This window comes from Tursiops truncatus, chromosome X, assembly GCF_011762595.2.
Source record: "Tursiops truncatus isolate mTurTru1 chromosome X, mTurTru1.mat.Y, whole genome shotgun sequence".
Taxonomy (NCBI): domain Eukaryota; kingdom Metazoa; phylum Chordata; class Mammalia; order Artiodactyla; family Delphinidae; genus Tursiops; species Tursiops truncatus.
Genome location: NC_047055.1, coordinates 87,587,339 through 87,602,366, shown reverse-complemented (window position 1 = coordinate 87,602,366; position 15,028 = coordinate 87,587,339). Strand labels below are relative to the sequence as shown.

At 50.3% G+C, this 15,028-nt stretch overlaps 1 protein-coding gene across 1 annotated transcript; it reads right to left on the bottom strand.

Annotated features, from left to right (window-relative positions):
• Positions 1–249: 249 nt before the first annotated feature.
• On the bottom strand, positions 250–14,418 carry ELK1 (ETS transcription factor ELK1). Its single transcript, XM_033850104.2, has 6 exons — positions 14,251–14,418; positions 6,802–7,045; positions 3,685–4,140; positions 2,523–2,990; positions 1,737–1,838; positions 250–1,651 (listed from the first exon to the last, which is right to left on the bottom strand). Exons 2-6 carry the CDS (start codon positions 7,009–7,011, stop codon positions 1,553–1,555), a joined length of 1,335 nt encoding a protein of 444 aa, XP_033705995.1. The 5' UTR covers positions 7,012–7,045; positions 14,251–14,418; the 3' UTR covers positions 250–1,552.
• Positions 14,419–15,028: the final 610 nt, after the last annotated feature.

Genomic DNA, 15,028 nt, shown 5'->3' with positions numbered 1-15,028 from the left:
ACAACTTCCACTCTTTCAACACATGGCTTCACAAACGAACGTGCGCAATCACAGCTTTCCAGAGTTTTCTCTTTTTCACACACCTGGTTGCCAATCTACAGTCTCTACCACTGTTTCGGACACACACCACTATGCTCTCTCGCTCTCACGATCAATCTCACACCCTCACCGCCTTTCACATAGTCACGCCTTTGCACACAGTTACTCCCAATGGCTTTAGGGGAAAAAAAATGCTAGCAGTCTCCAGCATCACCTTTAAAAATATATATTTACAGGAACAATTCCCCGTTCTCTGGGACTCTTAGAAAAAAAGATCCATTTTTGGGGAAGTAAAACAAACAGTGGAGACAGGTGTAGCACCGTCCCCCAAATCACCAACCCCCAGGTCCCCAGGCCCAGGCTGGGCCGGTGCTGACGGGAAGTGAACCCAGGAGTCCTTTGAACCCGCCCTTCTCCAGCCTGGAATTCACACAGGACAGGCTTTATGTCCCTCATTCCTCCCTCCCAACTCCAGGGACACTTAAAGGGTCCTTTGTACCCGCCCGCAGGAAATTGGGGGGCTGGGAGGGAGCTGAAAATACATGTTTGGTATCAAAAATAAACACTTGGGGGTGGCAGGAAGACCCCCCCAAATCCCTTCCTTCCCACCCACCCTATCTCAGATATAGGAAGAGATGCCTCCCTCTCCCCTATTGAAAAGCCCTGTTTAAAAATAGATTATACTATCAAAATGGCAGGGGGTGGGGGACAGGGAGACCTGGAGTACTGGTTGGAGGGGGCCCCCCAGACGGGAACCACTCCCCAAAAAAACCCTCCATTGGGAGGTAACAGGCAGGACCCCAGGAGTTTGGCAGACACAGGAATGGCTTCTCAGGGGAAGAACAACAAAAGGGGCATTCCTCCCCGGCCAAAAAAGGTGGCTGAAAAAGGACAAGCTGTCTGAGAGAAAGGCCGGGGAGGTAGAAATTCCCATTCCCAAGGGTGTGAGTCTTCCTTGGCCAAAACTCCCAAAATGTTAAACAGCAAAAATTCTTCCTGGACCCTTGGGGAGGGCCAGGAATAATAAACTACAGCAATCTAGCTCTTCTACCCACACCCCAAAATGGAGACAGGGCTCCCTCAGCTCCCCAAGGGCAGCCTGAGAAATAAATAAAGAAAGTTCCTTCTCAAGCCAGACCCTGACTATCTCACCTTGGGGAAAAAATGTGGAGATGGGGGAGATGCCCTCGCCAACCGCCCCCCCCCCAACGAAAGAGTTGGGCCAGGCTCTTCCCAGTGGCCTTCAAAAAATAAATAAATAAACCGTCCCCACCACTGCAGTAGGAGACGTGTAAGAGCGGCCACTGGGGGACTGACCAAGAAAAGAGAAGTTGTATGTTTTCTGTGGAAGGATTACTGAGAGATCCTTTTTCCTAAGAATCCCCACCCAACCACGACCACAGCACGAGTCTGTCAGCTGAACTACGTTTCTCCTTGAGACGGCTGGCTGGAGAGAAGTTCAGGGCATGGATGGAGTGACCCCAGAAAGGGGTGGTGGTGGTGGTGGTGATAGTCATGGCTTCTGGGGCCCTGGGGAGAGCACCACGGGGGTTGAGAGGCCATCCACGCTGATGGAAGGGATGTGCACCTGGGCGCTGCCACTGGACGGAAACTGGGGACAAAAATAGGGAGAGGTCATGGATTGGGACCGTGCTAGGGTCTCTCACCCTTTCCGAGATGGGGGGAGCTGATCCTACCTGGAAGGAGAGCTTGGCCGGGCTACGGGGTGCAATGGGACTCAGGGTGCTCCAGAAATGAATGCTGGGGGGCAGCGAGCTGGGCGTCAGCAGCACCGGGGTCTGTGGGGAAGGGGTGGTCAGGGCGCAAGTGAGCAAGAGGGCAGGTGTGGGAAAACCAAAGGAACTTGATTCCAGCCCCGCCAGATTTCCCACTCATACTTATATGAGATCACTCCTCAGAAGAGCACAGGCCTAGACCATAACTACCAAGGCCATGCCCGTGACAGCTCTCCAGCTTTACACAGACAACCCCTCCTAACTCCTGAGGGCCCATCCCAGCCTCATTGGGCAAGACCACCTACAAGACCCCACCCACATGCCGCTTTCAAACCTCACCATCCCAGTAGCTCAGGGTCAACTTCCAACTCTTATCCCCCACCTGCATACCTCACAGGAAACCCGCTAAGCAAATCCCAGACCCCAAAGCCCCGCTTAGGTTCCTCAAGCTATGTTCCAACCCAGAAACAGTTCCTGCAGAAAGCCTCTCGGGCCCCCCAGTCCCTGCCCACAGAACTCCCCAGATCTGCCTTCTTTTGGGGACCCGACCCCTCGGCATTGCAGGCTCGTTCGCCTTGTAGCAATCAAGCCCCGTCTCTCCGCGCAGCCAACCCCACTCGAAGGCTCCACCCTCCCACTCACTCAGAGGTAACCGTATTGGCCCTCGCAGTCTAACTCCTCCCACCACCACCCGGCCCCAATCCCATTCATTCCAGGTGCCAGCCCCGCCCCTTCAAAGGCTCTCACCAATGTGTGCGTAGGTAGCAGGGAAGGCGTCAGCGCTGGGCCTGGCGCCTGCAGACCGGAACCAGTTCCCGATCCTGGAGTCCGTTCGGGTCCCGGCCCACCCAGCAAGCTCGGGCTGAGTGGAAGCTCCAGGTCCCGGGGCTTCCGACCCTTCTGAGGCTGGGCGTTCTCCGTGCTGGAAGTTGTGGAAGCCGCAAGGCCGCCCACCGGCGCCGCAGTTTCCATAACGACCGCAGGCAGCCGGGCTGGCACGCCCTCCGCGGGAGGGGCTTCTGGCTCGGCCTTGGGCTCAAAGGGCTCCGCCTTGACGGCTTCCAGGACAAACCCCGCCTCCCCAGTGGCTGCAGCTTCTAACTCTTCCTTGGGCTCTTCCACTTTGACTTCTGGGGGCAGTGGTCGGCCCAACCCAGGCTCCATATTTGGCTCTTCGGATTTAAGGTTTGGGGCCTCGGGTGGGGTCAGGATGACCTGGAAGAGGAACAAGTGCAGAGGGGGTGCCTAAAGATTGCTGGGGTAGTGAAGCCAATTATTTCCCTTGGAAAGCAGGACCTGGTAGTGGGAGCAGGTCCTCCAACAAGACGTGGGACTTTGCCAAGGAAGTGGGGCTCCTTCTGGAGTAGGTCCTCCTATCTGGGGGCAGGGGAGGGGTGAGACACTTGATAGCGGCACAGCTTAGGGGCGGGACACCAGGAGATACTGCCCCCATTCACGAAAGCAGTGGTTCTCAGAAATTTGCTTTATGGACCAGCAGCATACGCCTCATCTGGAAACTTGTTAAAAGTGCAAACTCTCAGACCCATCCACAGACCCACATAAACAGACATTCTGGGGGGTGGCCCCCCGAAATCTGTGGCTTAAAAAGCCCTCCAGGTGCTTTCTGATGAGTGCTAAAAGTGTGAGAACCAGTGCATTAAGCAGACACATTCAGGACACCTGCTACATGTTGGGTGTACTACTAATTGTCGTGTGCTTAATTTCCTTCTTCCTTCCAAGGCTTTGCATAGCTTTCCTCCCCATCCCTTTCTCCAAGGGGACTTCTGTGTCCCTCCTTCCACTATATCTCCTTTAATAGGACGTTTATGTCTCCCCTCCTCCCAGCCCCCTCCTCACTTGGGAATTGTACATCCCTCCTCTTGCTGACTTTCCATACTTTAGTCCTTACCTGCAGAGGCAGGCCGGCCTCCTCAGCCTCCAGGCAGGCCTCCAAGGGGCTTGGACTGGTGCTCCTGCCCCCCGAGGGGGGCACTGCTGCTCCTGCAGGGGCGGTGTTGGGGAGCACTGTGGAAGGCCGAGGATGAGAGGGTGGCTGTGGCTGTGGCTGCGGCTGCAGGGACTGGATGGTGAAGGTGGAATAGAGGCCCGAGCGCATGTAATCATTCCGGCTGCTGCGTGCCAAACCGCCTGGGCCTGCCACTCCTGCACCCCTGGGTGTGCCTGGCTTCCCAGAGGCAGTGTCCCCGGGGATGGCGTGTACAGCTGTGGTGCCCACATTTGCCACAGTGGAGGTGACAGACACCTCAGGCTGGGGCGGGCAGTCCTCAGTGGAGCACCCCGCGACTTCGGGGTAGGACACAAACTTGTAGACGAACTTCTGGCCACTCACTTTGCGGATGATGTTCTGGGAAGGGGGAGACAGGATAGAGGGTCTTAGAAGAAAGGGCCAGGGAGGGTGTGGATGGTGAGGGGGTGAAGGGGTGTGTCTCCTATAGTGCCTTTCTTTCCTCGTGCCCCTCTCCTGTCCTTTTACATATACACCGTCCCACCTCAGTGTCTGCCTCCCCATAGGTTCCCCCTCCCAGCTTCTTTCACAGCTCACTCATCTAATTTGGGGTCTCCTCCCTTCTCTTCCAGTTTCTACCACTCTCCCCCAACCTGATTCCCCTCTCTGTATTCTCCCCCAGCTTCTCCTCCTTTTCTGTCCCCCCCCACCCATAATCCTTCCTTTAGTCTAATGCCCTTCTCCCCTCCACATCTCCTTCCTGTCCATCCCCCTCCAAGTCTCCCTCTGTCACACTCTCTTCATCTCTATCTGTCCAATTCCCCCACCCCCACCTCAGATACACAAAGCCACACCCACAGGCTCCTCTCCACACTGGGGCCCACGTAGGGGAGTAGATCCAGGAGCAGGCTTTCCTCCTGGCTCCAGAAACCAGGAGTGTCTGTGGGCTAACAGGGCCAGGCCCTGGGGCTGGCTGCCAGGACAGTTTTGGAGTCTAGTTTATGCAGTAAGACAGGAAAATGAAGTCACTGATAATAAATGTTGGAAGAGACTAAATGAATGTAGAAGAATGTGGTGATGAATTGTTAATAAACATGAATTATTACAGGATTATTTAAAGCTCTTGACACAGACGTGGAACAGGGCAAGGTCATCAGGGAGGACAGGATGAGGAGCCTCATTCTTAATACTATTGGGGAGGTTTAAGCTGAGGCAATTGGAAAATGAAGTCACTGATGGCAACTAACAAGAATTTAAAATACTGGTATAAATATTGGGAGAATCTTAAGGCTGGCTTGGGTGGGTCACAGAGCATGTTTGGGGTATTTCAGGACAGGTCTGGAGGGTCTCAGGGATATTCTGGTGGTCTCAGAGTACAGAGTGGGGCAGCCTCATTATTAATATTGTTTTGGAGGTTTGAGCTAAAGGATTAAAATATAAAAATGGAATAAATGCTATAAATGAGTTAAGGGTGTGCAGCACAGGTCCAGGGCTGTTCTGGGGGACAAGAGGTATCTGGAGGGCACTAGAGCACCCTGGGAACATCTTAAGTGTTGTTCATGTATATCACAGGGTGGGTTTGTGTTTCTCAGAAAAGGAATGAAAAGGGAGGTTCATTAATATTGTTTTGGAAGTTTCAAAGGGGGTTGAAAGGAAGGGGAATTGGATGAAGGCAGTCAAAAGGTACACACTTTCAGTTATAAGAAAAAGAAGTACTAGGGATGGAATGTACAACATGATAAATATGATCCACACTGCTGTATGTTACATATGAAAGTTGTTAAGAGGGTAAATCCTAAGAGTTCTCATCACAAGATTTTTTCTTCCTTTTTCTCTTATTTTGTATCTATATGAGATGATGGACGTTCACTAAACTTATCATGATGAACATTTCTTGCTGTATGTAAGTCAAATCACTATGCTGTCACCTTAAACTTATACAGTGCTGCATGTCAATTATATCACAATAAAACTGGAAGATGAAAAATACTGTTTTGGAAGTTTCAGGTAAAGAAATAAGAAATGACGGGACTTCCCTGGTGGTCCAGTGGTTAAGACTCCGCGCTCCCAATGCAGGGAGCCCAGGTTCGACCCCTGGTCAGGGAACTAGATCCCGCATGCCGCAACTAAGAGCCCGCATGCCACAACTAAAGATCCCACATGCTGCAGCTAAAGATCCCGCACGCAGCAACGAAGATCCTGCATGCCACAACTAAGACCCGGTGCAGGTTTATTAAAAAGAAATAAATAAACAAATATTTTTTTTAAAAAAGAAATAAGAAACTGAAATAACTGGTATAAATATGGGGGGGTATCTAGCACTGGTTTGGGAGTCTGAAAGGATAAGATAAGGAAAATGTATAATTTTAGCTATAGGAATAAGGTGATAAAATAATTGATATAAATATTGGAGTGGACCAGTGTTGCTCTGGGAATACAAGAGGATGGGGTGTGGAGCAGGCATTATACATGTTGTTTTGGAGGTCTTAGCTAACAGAGTGAGAGATAAAAAGAATTGATAAAAATGTTGAGGGTCCTGGAGAATAAGGTAAGGAAAGGTTAGTATAATGCTGTCATGGAGGCTTTGATTCTAAGAATAAGGATATTCTAGAATTCTTATTCTGGGATAAGAGCAGATTATGAAATAACTGGGGGAACCCAGGACTGGCCCAGGATGAGGAAGAGTCATTAGTAATAGAGTTTTCAAAAGTTTTGGCCAGAGGAATAAGGCGAGAAGATGAAATGTCGTGCGGGGCACAGTGCGACAGCAGGACTTTGGGTATCTCAGAGAGAGTGGAGTGAGTAGGGGGTCAGTGTTAATGGTGCTATGAAGGTTCTAGTCGAAGCTAAAATAAAATACAATAAAACAACTGAGATAAATGCTTAGGGGCCCCCATGTTCGTGTAAGAGTACCAGAGGATGGGGTAAGAAATGGTAAATTTTAATATCGTTTTCAAAGTTAGAGCTCTATCAATTTAGGCAAGAAAATGACATAACTGATTTAAATGTTTGGCACAGGCGAGTGGGTGGGGTTCCTGGCCCTAGTCTCAAACACCTTACCTTATCATAGTAGTACCGCAAGGCCCGGCTGAGCTTGTCATAATTCATGTTGGTCTTATTCTTGCGCAGCCCCCAGAGCCGGGCCACCTCCTCAGCATCCACCAGCTTGAACTCACCGCCATCCCGGGAGGTCCAGGAGATAATGTGGCCATTGCCTTGCTCTCTCAACAGCTGCAGCAGAAACTGCCACAGCGTCACAGAAGGGTCCATTGCTGCGCAAGCGCTCACGCCATCCCAGGGGTACCTGGAGGGCAGAAAGCTCAGAGCTGAGAGGTTGCAGACACAGGAAGGGGAAGAGGTCAGCAGGAGGTGGATTCCTTTCTTGCCATCTTGCCTCCACCTCTGTCTCCAACTGCCACCACCATTCCCTGAACGCCCTCAGCCTGGCTTTGGACGACTCCTGTAATGCGATGAGACTTCTGGGGATACTAGGATAGCGTGAATGTCTTCTGCGTGTGGGACAAATGTGAACCTCTGGGGTCCAGAGGGCAGACTGTGATACGCAGAATAATGCCCCTCACCCAAAGATGTCCACATCCTAATTTCTGGAACCTGTGAGTATATTATGTTACCTGGCAAAAAGAACTTTACAGGTGAATTTAAGGTTATGGGCCTTAAGCTAGAGACTATTTGGGTGAGCTCAATCTCATCACATGAACTTTTTTTTGTGGTTACAATATACCCTTGTTGCCTATTTATTTTATACAAATCCTACAACCTCAAGGAATTGAATTCTGCCAACAACCTAAACGAACAGGAAATGAATCATCCCCTGGAGCTTCTGGAAAGGAATACAGCCCTGCCAACACCTGCATTTTAGCCTGGTGAGACCTGTGCTGGCCTTCTGACCTCCAGAACTCTAAGAGAATAATTTGTGTTTTAAGCAGTTAAAAGTTTGTTATAGTTTGTTACAGCACGAATAGAAAACTAGAATAAGGCCCCTCACCTGAACATTTTCATTTGCATCTTCTACCACATCAAATATTAAGTTTTCCAGGAGGTTCCTTCTGCCAGCTCCTCGCAAAGGCTGTTAACTTCATGCTGGGTTCCCTTCCTCTGCCTAGAAGTCTTCTCCATTGTTCAGTTACCAGCCCCAAGGGCCTTGCCTTTATGAAAATTCCTGACACTGAATGTCTGCTCTCTTCTGTCTCTCCATCCCACGCTCCTCTGACCTGTCTCTGTCCCTCTGTGTTCTCCTTCTTGACAACAGCAATAATGAACATTTACTGAGTGCTAAATACATGCCAGGCATTGTACCAATCAGAGGCAATATGGCCTACTGGACAATCAGCCCCTCCAGAGCCAGACCGCCAGGGCTGGAATCCTGGTTCTGCTACTTATTAGCAGTGTGACACTGGGCATGTTCTTTAACCTCTTGTGCTCAATTTTCCCATCTGTAAAATAGGGATAATAATAATACCACCTAGCTCGTAGGGTTATCGTACAGATTAAATATACTATGCCTGGGGTATGATAAGCTCTTATGAAATATTAGTTTCTAATTTGTTCATAATTCCTTATCTGCTATGCCAAAACCTGATCTGAAACAAAATAAGGCCTTTTGTGGTCTTCACTGATCCTCACTTGGTGTGACTGTTCATACATCTATCTTGCTGCAGAAATCTGAATGTGGCTGATTACAGAGCCCACTAAGGGTGTTATGTAACATCTTGTATGTATACCTTGTCACCTTTTTAAAATCTGAAAAATTCAAAATTGTGAAACACATCTGGCCCCAAGGGTTTTAGATAAGGGCATGTAGACCTGGATTGCTATTTTTATAGCTATTGACTCATTTCTCTCTCATCACAACTTTGGGAAATAGGTACTCTTATTATCTCTAATTTACAGATGAGGAAGCGGAGGCACAAAATGTCTAAATGACATGTACAGGCCACACAGCCCTAAGTGGCAGAGCCAGCATTTGGACGCAGGCAGCCAAGTTCCAGGTGTCTGATCTTTTCAACCATTAGACTAAACTGCCCCTTGCACTGACTGCTCCCTCAGCATGTCGAGCAGAGAACAGGACCCTCCTGGCGCCCCCACCCACCCCATAACTGCTCCCTTTGCTGAGTGTGAATTGGAAATAAACATGAAGTTCCTTTTCCTTAAGGAATGAGCTTTCATCAATCAACTGTTCACCCAGCTGTTGGGACTGTTGGGTTAAGAATAAGACCTTCCAAATCGGAAGGTTTCAAAGAACCTCCCTCTATTATTTATAGCTTGAGTCTTTAATCTGTAATGAAATACAGTCTGATCCTCTTATGTCTGAGCTATTCATTCTGAAGTTCATTCTGCAGACACAATTTTAGGCAATTATGTAAGTCACAAGGCCACGAAGTGTCCAGATCAGAGTCCCATCATCAGAGACCTTGCTGGGTTTTTATTTGGAAGGCCTGTTTGTTTCAGAGGCACAAAGAGACCAGTGTGACTCCTGGTGGCGACAACAGGCAATTTTACCAGTTCCTTTCAGCAGCCACAGAATCTTTTACTTAAGGTGAAACCTGACGGTTGGCTTCAAGCCTCAGCAGCACATGGGGTTTTGTATTTTGTTTATTATCACATCTCCCACGTGACCCCTAATAAGAGTTCTAGTCATATGCCTCACTCAGATGTGTTTACTTCTCTTTATTTCATTCATTTAGCAAGCATTTTTGGAGGGCCTACTGTGGGCCAGGTGCTGGGGATACAGCAGTGAATACAACAGTCAAAAATCCCTGCTCTGGCGGAATTCACATTTTAGTGGGGAAGACAGACAAGAAACAAGATAAACAAGAATATGTCAGATGGTGATAAGAGCTCCGGGGGAAAAAAAAAACAAAACGAAGCAGGGAAGGAGTTGTTATTTTTGAAAGGGTAGTCAGGGGAGGGTAGTTACGAGGAGGTGATATTTGAGGAAAGACCTAAGAGAGGTGAAGGCGTCAGGTCTGTGACAACCTGGGGAGCAGCCATCCAGGCAGAGGAAATAGTCAGGGTGAAAGGCCCTGAAGCTGGAGAGCCTGTCAGGTCAGAGGAAGGGAAAGGAGTCTGGCGTAGTCGGAGAGAAGGCAGTGACGGGAAAGTAGCAGGAGATGAGAACAGAGGGGCAGCAGAGGCCAGACTGAGTAAGGCTTTTTCGGGCCCCGGAAGAGCTTTGACATTGACTCTGAGTGAGACAGGAGCCATGAGAAGGCTGTGAATAGAGGGGTGACAGCCTGTGATTTGGATTTTAACAGGATCCCTCTGGCTCTTGTAAGAAGAACCAACTGTACGGGCTGAAGAGGCCACTGCAATAGTCCACGTAAGAGATGGTGGTGGCAGCAGTGGAACTGGTGAGAAGTGGCTGAGTTCTGGATAAAATCTGAAGACAGAGTGAACAGGATTTGTTGGCAGATAGGATGGGGGTGGGGTGGAGTGAGAGAGGTGCCAAAGGTGATTCTAGGTTTGTGGCCTGATCACCTGAGATGGCAGCACTGTGGGAGAGCAGGTTTTGAGGGGAGATCAGGAGGTCAGTTTTGGAGATGGTCAGTCTCAGAGGCCCTGTGAGATACCTACGTGTATGCCAGGAATAATACTAATCTAAAAAATAGGAACCAGTCACAGAGCCCTTACTGTGTACTGCAAACCATTTTAGTCACTTAACTCATTCAATCTTCAAACCAACACTATGGGTGGGCATTATTATTACTCTCCCGTTTTCCAGATGAGGAAATGGAGGCACAGAGAAGTAAAGTAACTTGGCTAAGGTCACACAGCTGGAATTTAGCAGAGCCAGGGTTCAAACCCAGGCAGTTTGGCACTAGGCAGTGATCCTGGACACCTTGCTCCACCAGCTCTCTATAGAGCAAAACAGAAGGGTAAGGTCCTACAGGGGGACAGGAATGCTAATTTACACAGGGTGAGCGGGGGGGCTTCCCTGAGGAAGTGACATTTAAGCAGAGATCTGAAGGAGGGGAGATGGCAAGCCATGCTGACATCTGTGGGAAGGGCGCTTCAAGCACAGGAACAGTGTGCACAAAGGCTCTGAGGTGGGCCCAAGCTTGGCATGGGCACCCTGAGTTAATCCAGTTCCCATCTCTGAAAATATGTATGTGCTGTTCTCCCTGCCAGGAGTGCCCTTCCCCCTTCCCCACACATGATGAACCCTTTATTACACACATCATCAAGTTCTGGTATCTCCTAGGCAGAATTAGTTCTTCCTCTGTGTGATCCAATGTGTCGAATAACCTGTCTGTCCTTGCAAATGTGTTCTTCTCTCTGGGTCTCCAGCCTCGTACTCCTGTCCTGTTCTAGCTGTGTGACCTTGAGCGAGTTACTCAACCTCTCTGGCTCTGCTTCTGTACCTGTAAAATGGGGGATATGTCACCCTCAAAGTAAAGTATCTGCAAGATACACCTACTCTCAAAGGCCTTTGTGAGGATTAAAGGTCAGTGTATGTAAAGGACTTAGAAAAGTTATCTCTGGGACACAGCAGACACTCAAATGTTACAATTAGCTGGCGTGACACTCTTCTTCCTCCCCAGCCCCTCCCCCACAATCTTATGTATCAGCATGGCCTCACCATCTGGCTCCCACCACCTTTCTGACCTTGCCTCCTACCTCTCCCTCCACTCTGGCCTCCTTCATGGCCCTTGAACATGCCAGGCACAATCCCACCTCAGGGCCTTTGCACCGGCTGTTCCTTCTGCCTGGTACACTCTTTCCCTAGGCATTATGGCTCCCTTCCTGAACTCCTTCAGGCCTTAATTCAAGAAGCACCTTCTAAGTGAGGCCTGCCCTGTGCCTAAGATTTCAACCACCCTGATACTCTATTCCTACCTTCCCTACTTCACTTTTCCTCCTTAGCACTTGTCTAACATACTAACTAGACTTATTTATTTATACAGTCTGCACTCTTAGCAAATGTCTGTTCCACAAAGGCAGGAATTTCTGCCTGTTTTGTTCCCTCCCATATCCCCAGAACCTAGAATGCCTGGTGCTCTGTAGGTGCTCTGTAAGTGTTTGTTGAATGAATAGTCCCAACTAACCAGCCTCTTTTAACTAGCTCTCTTATGCCCTCTTCATCTCCATCTGCCCCCTACCCTGATTTATCTGATATTATATTTTTCCATTCATTTGTGCAATAAATTCTTATCAAGTACTGGATAAGAATTTTAGGTGCTGGAGGCCCAGCAGTAAATAAGCAGACAAAAAGAGTCCCTCATGGGACTCCCATTCTAACGGGGAAAGACAATAAATATGACAAACTGGTAAAATATACAGTGTGCCTGACAGTGATAAAGGGCAAAGACACAAATAAAGCAGAGAAGGGGTCTAAGTCCTGCTGGCTGTGCAGGTTCAGATGGTCAGGGACGGGTTGACATTTGAACAGAGCCCTGAAAGGATCCACACAGAGAGGAGGGTAGAGTGTTCTGGGCAGAAAAAATAGCCAAGGGAAAGGCCCCAAGGCTGGGTCGCACCTGGTGTTTTTGAGGATGAGTTAGGAGGCCAGTGTGGCTGGAACAGAGTTGGGGGGGCGGCGCATAGGAGGTAAGGCCAGAGAAGTTACTTGTTTTATTAACTCACAGGTATTCTTTATTTACATTGGAGGGTATTCTAGTTCTGATTCCCCCATTTAACCAGTGAGGAGAGAGGTGCAGAGAGAAAGTGGTTAAGCCACTAAGGTCACATAGCTGCTGGGATCGGGGGTGGATGGGTGCTGAGACAAGGTGTGGAATGGAGACAGCTCTGCAGGCAGAGGGAACAGCAAAAACAAAAGCATGGAGATGGGAACTAATTTGGTTTTTAAGGAGTGGGGCCTCGCGTGAGGTGAGATGTAGTGAGAGAGGAAAGCCTCAAAAATTATCCTAGGGGGCTTCCCTGGTGGCGCAGTGGTTGAGAGTCCGCCTGCCGATGCAGGGGACACGGGTTCGTGCCCCGGTCCTGGAAGATCCCACATGCCGCGGAGCGGCTGGGCCCGTGAGCCATGGTCACTGAGCCTGCGCGTCCGGAGCCTGTGCTCCGCAGCGGGAGAGGCCTCAACAGTGAGAGGCCCGCGTACCGCAAAAAAAAAAAAAAAAAAAAAAGTTATCCTATGTTCTGAGGGGTAACCTAACCTGGTACCTACTGATCACCTCTGTGTAAGGTATTTAACCTCCCTATGCCAAACTTCCCTCAGTACCTAGCTCATAGGGTGGATTAAATGAGCTCATTAACATACAGCATTTTGCCTGGTACACAGTAGGTGCTCAGTAAGTGTTAGCTCCTATTGGCATTATCACTATCACTAATGTATTCATTTACTGGAGGGAGGCAAGATGTCTTAGTGGTTAAGAGTGTATATGAGAGGGTGTGTTCTAGAGTAAAAAAGTCCTGGGTTCAACAAGCACACAGGCTGATCCACTATTAAGGAGGGAAGGTGGCAGGGAAGGCCACAGACTGATGCAGCACAAGGAAAGGAGGCGGGAAATAAAAGCACAGTCTGACCCTCCTGGAGGGATTACAAAGCACTGGACTCACAGGAGGGTATACTGGAGGGGTGTGAATGCAAGCACATGGGTGGCAGGAAGGCCAATGAACAGATCCACTGCAAAGTTGTGTGTGTGTGTGTGTGTGTGTGTGTGTGTAAAGGCTCACCTTATTTACTAGGGGCAAGGAGAGAAGAAAAGCACATTGACTCATGCACAATAGTGGAGAGGGAGAAAAGCCACCCCACAGACTGATTAAAAGGAGAAGGGGACAAGGCCATGGACTGGGCTACTGAAAATGGGGAGATATAAAGCACTAAACTGACCCACTAGTAAAAGGAAGGGAGAAGAAGCCCAAGGACTGGACTGACAGTCTACAAAAAAGGGAGGACAGGGCAATGGGCTGATAAGCAGGAGGACGTGAAAACAAGCATTTAGACTGATCCACTGTAAAATGGTGTGTGTGTGTGTGTGTGTGTGTGTGTGTGTGTGTGTGTGTGTGTTTGATAAAGCCATAGACTGATGCATTGGGGGATTGGAGGCAGGAATACAAATTCACAGATTAACTCACTGTTGCGGGGGGGGTACAACGCTACGGATTGACTCACTACAGGAACAGTAGGGATGAAAAAACAAGGCCACAGACGGGGCCCCTGAAAGTTGAGGACAGGAGAATACAAACACTCAGACGCACCTACTGTCAAGGAGGTGGACATTGCCAGAGACTGGTTCCCTATAAGCGGGGATCTGGGGCAAGCCCACGGCCGAGTCTACTGTAAGGTGGGGTGGGGAGAAATTCAAGCACGCAGACCGACCCATTATAAAACAGGAAGGGGGGTTAAGCTACGGGGCAAAGGGCCAAAGGGAGGGGACAATGGCACAGGTAGGTCCACCAGCCGAGGTGGTGGTGGTGGGGAGTCGAACACCAGCAGGCCACGGGCCAAGCCACATCCCCCCGCGCGGGGGCGGGAAGGATACGTAGGGTCACGGACCGGGCCCTCCACCCTCCAGGCCCCGGGCTCACCTGTGTGTAGCGCAGCGGCGGTGTTGGCAGCTCCGGGGGGCGGGGGCTCCATGCGCGGCCCCACCGCCCCCCAGGCCCGGGTTCCGAGGCGACGGTGGTGGCGGTGGTGGCGGCGACAGCACCTAGAAGCCGCCCCTGCGTTTCCCCACTGCTCACGTGGGCCCACGAAGGAGGAGCCGAACGTTCCGCTGTTCGCTGATTGGCCAAAGTACCGTGGATCAACGGTGCGGCTTCCAGGGCTGGGGAGGCGGGCCTTGCTCCACAGAGCTATGTTGTGATTGGCCCGAGGGGAACTGATGGAACGCAGATGGCCGCCTGGGTTCCGAGGGGGCGTGCTCGGCCCCGCCGGTGCTCCACACTGATTGGTTCAAGACAGATTGATAGGCCATGGGCGACAGACAAGGTTCGGGGGACGCCTGCCTCGCGCTGATTGGCCTATATGGGATTGATGGAAGACAGCCAGCGTCCGAGGATAGGGGTGGTTAGGCCCTGCTTTCTGCTGATTGGCGGCCGAGGGACTCTTAGCTGCCAGAACCCCTAACGGGGAGGTGCCAAACTCTACGCAGCTCAGCGGAAGCGGGACTTGTATAGAAGTACACAGGCGTAGCAGCCCGCAGGGAGGAGGTCTGGCCAGGGTTCTGCGTAGGCGGGCAGGGTAACTCTGTAGTGATTGGCTAGAAAAGACGAATTTAGAACCGAGCAGCTGCCAGACAAGCGAAGGAGTGTTGAGTGGCGGAAACTAAATGCCTACGGGGGCGGGTCGAGCTGCGGCCAGTAA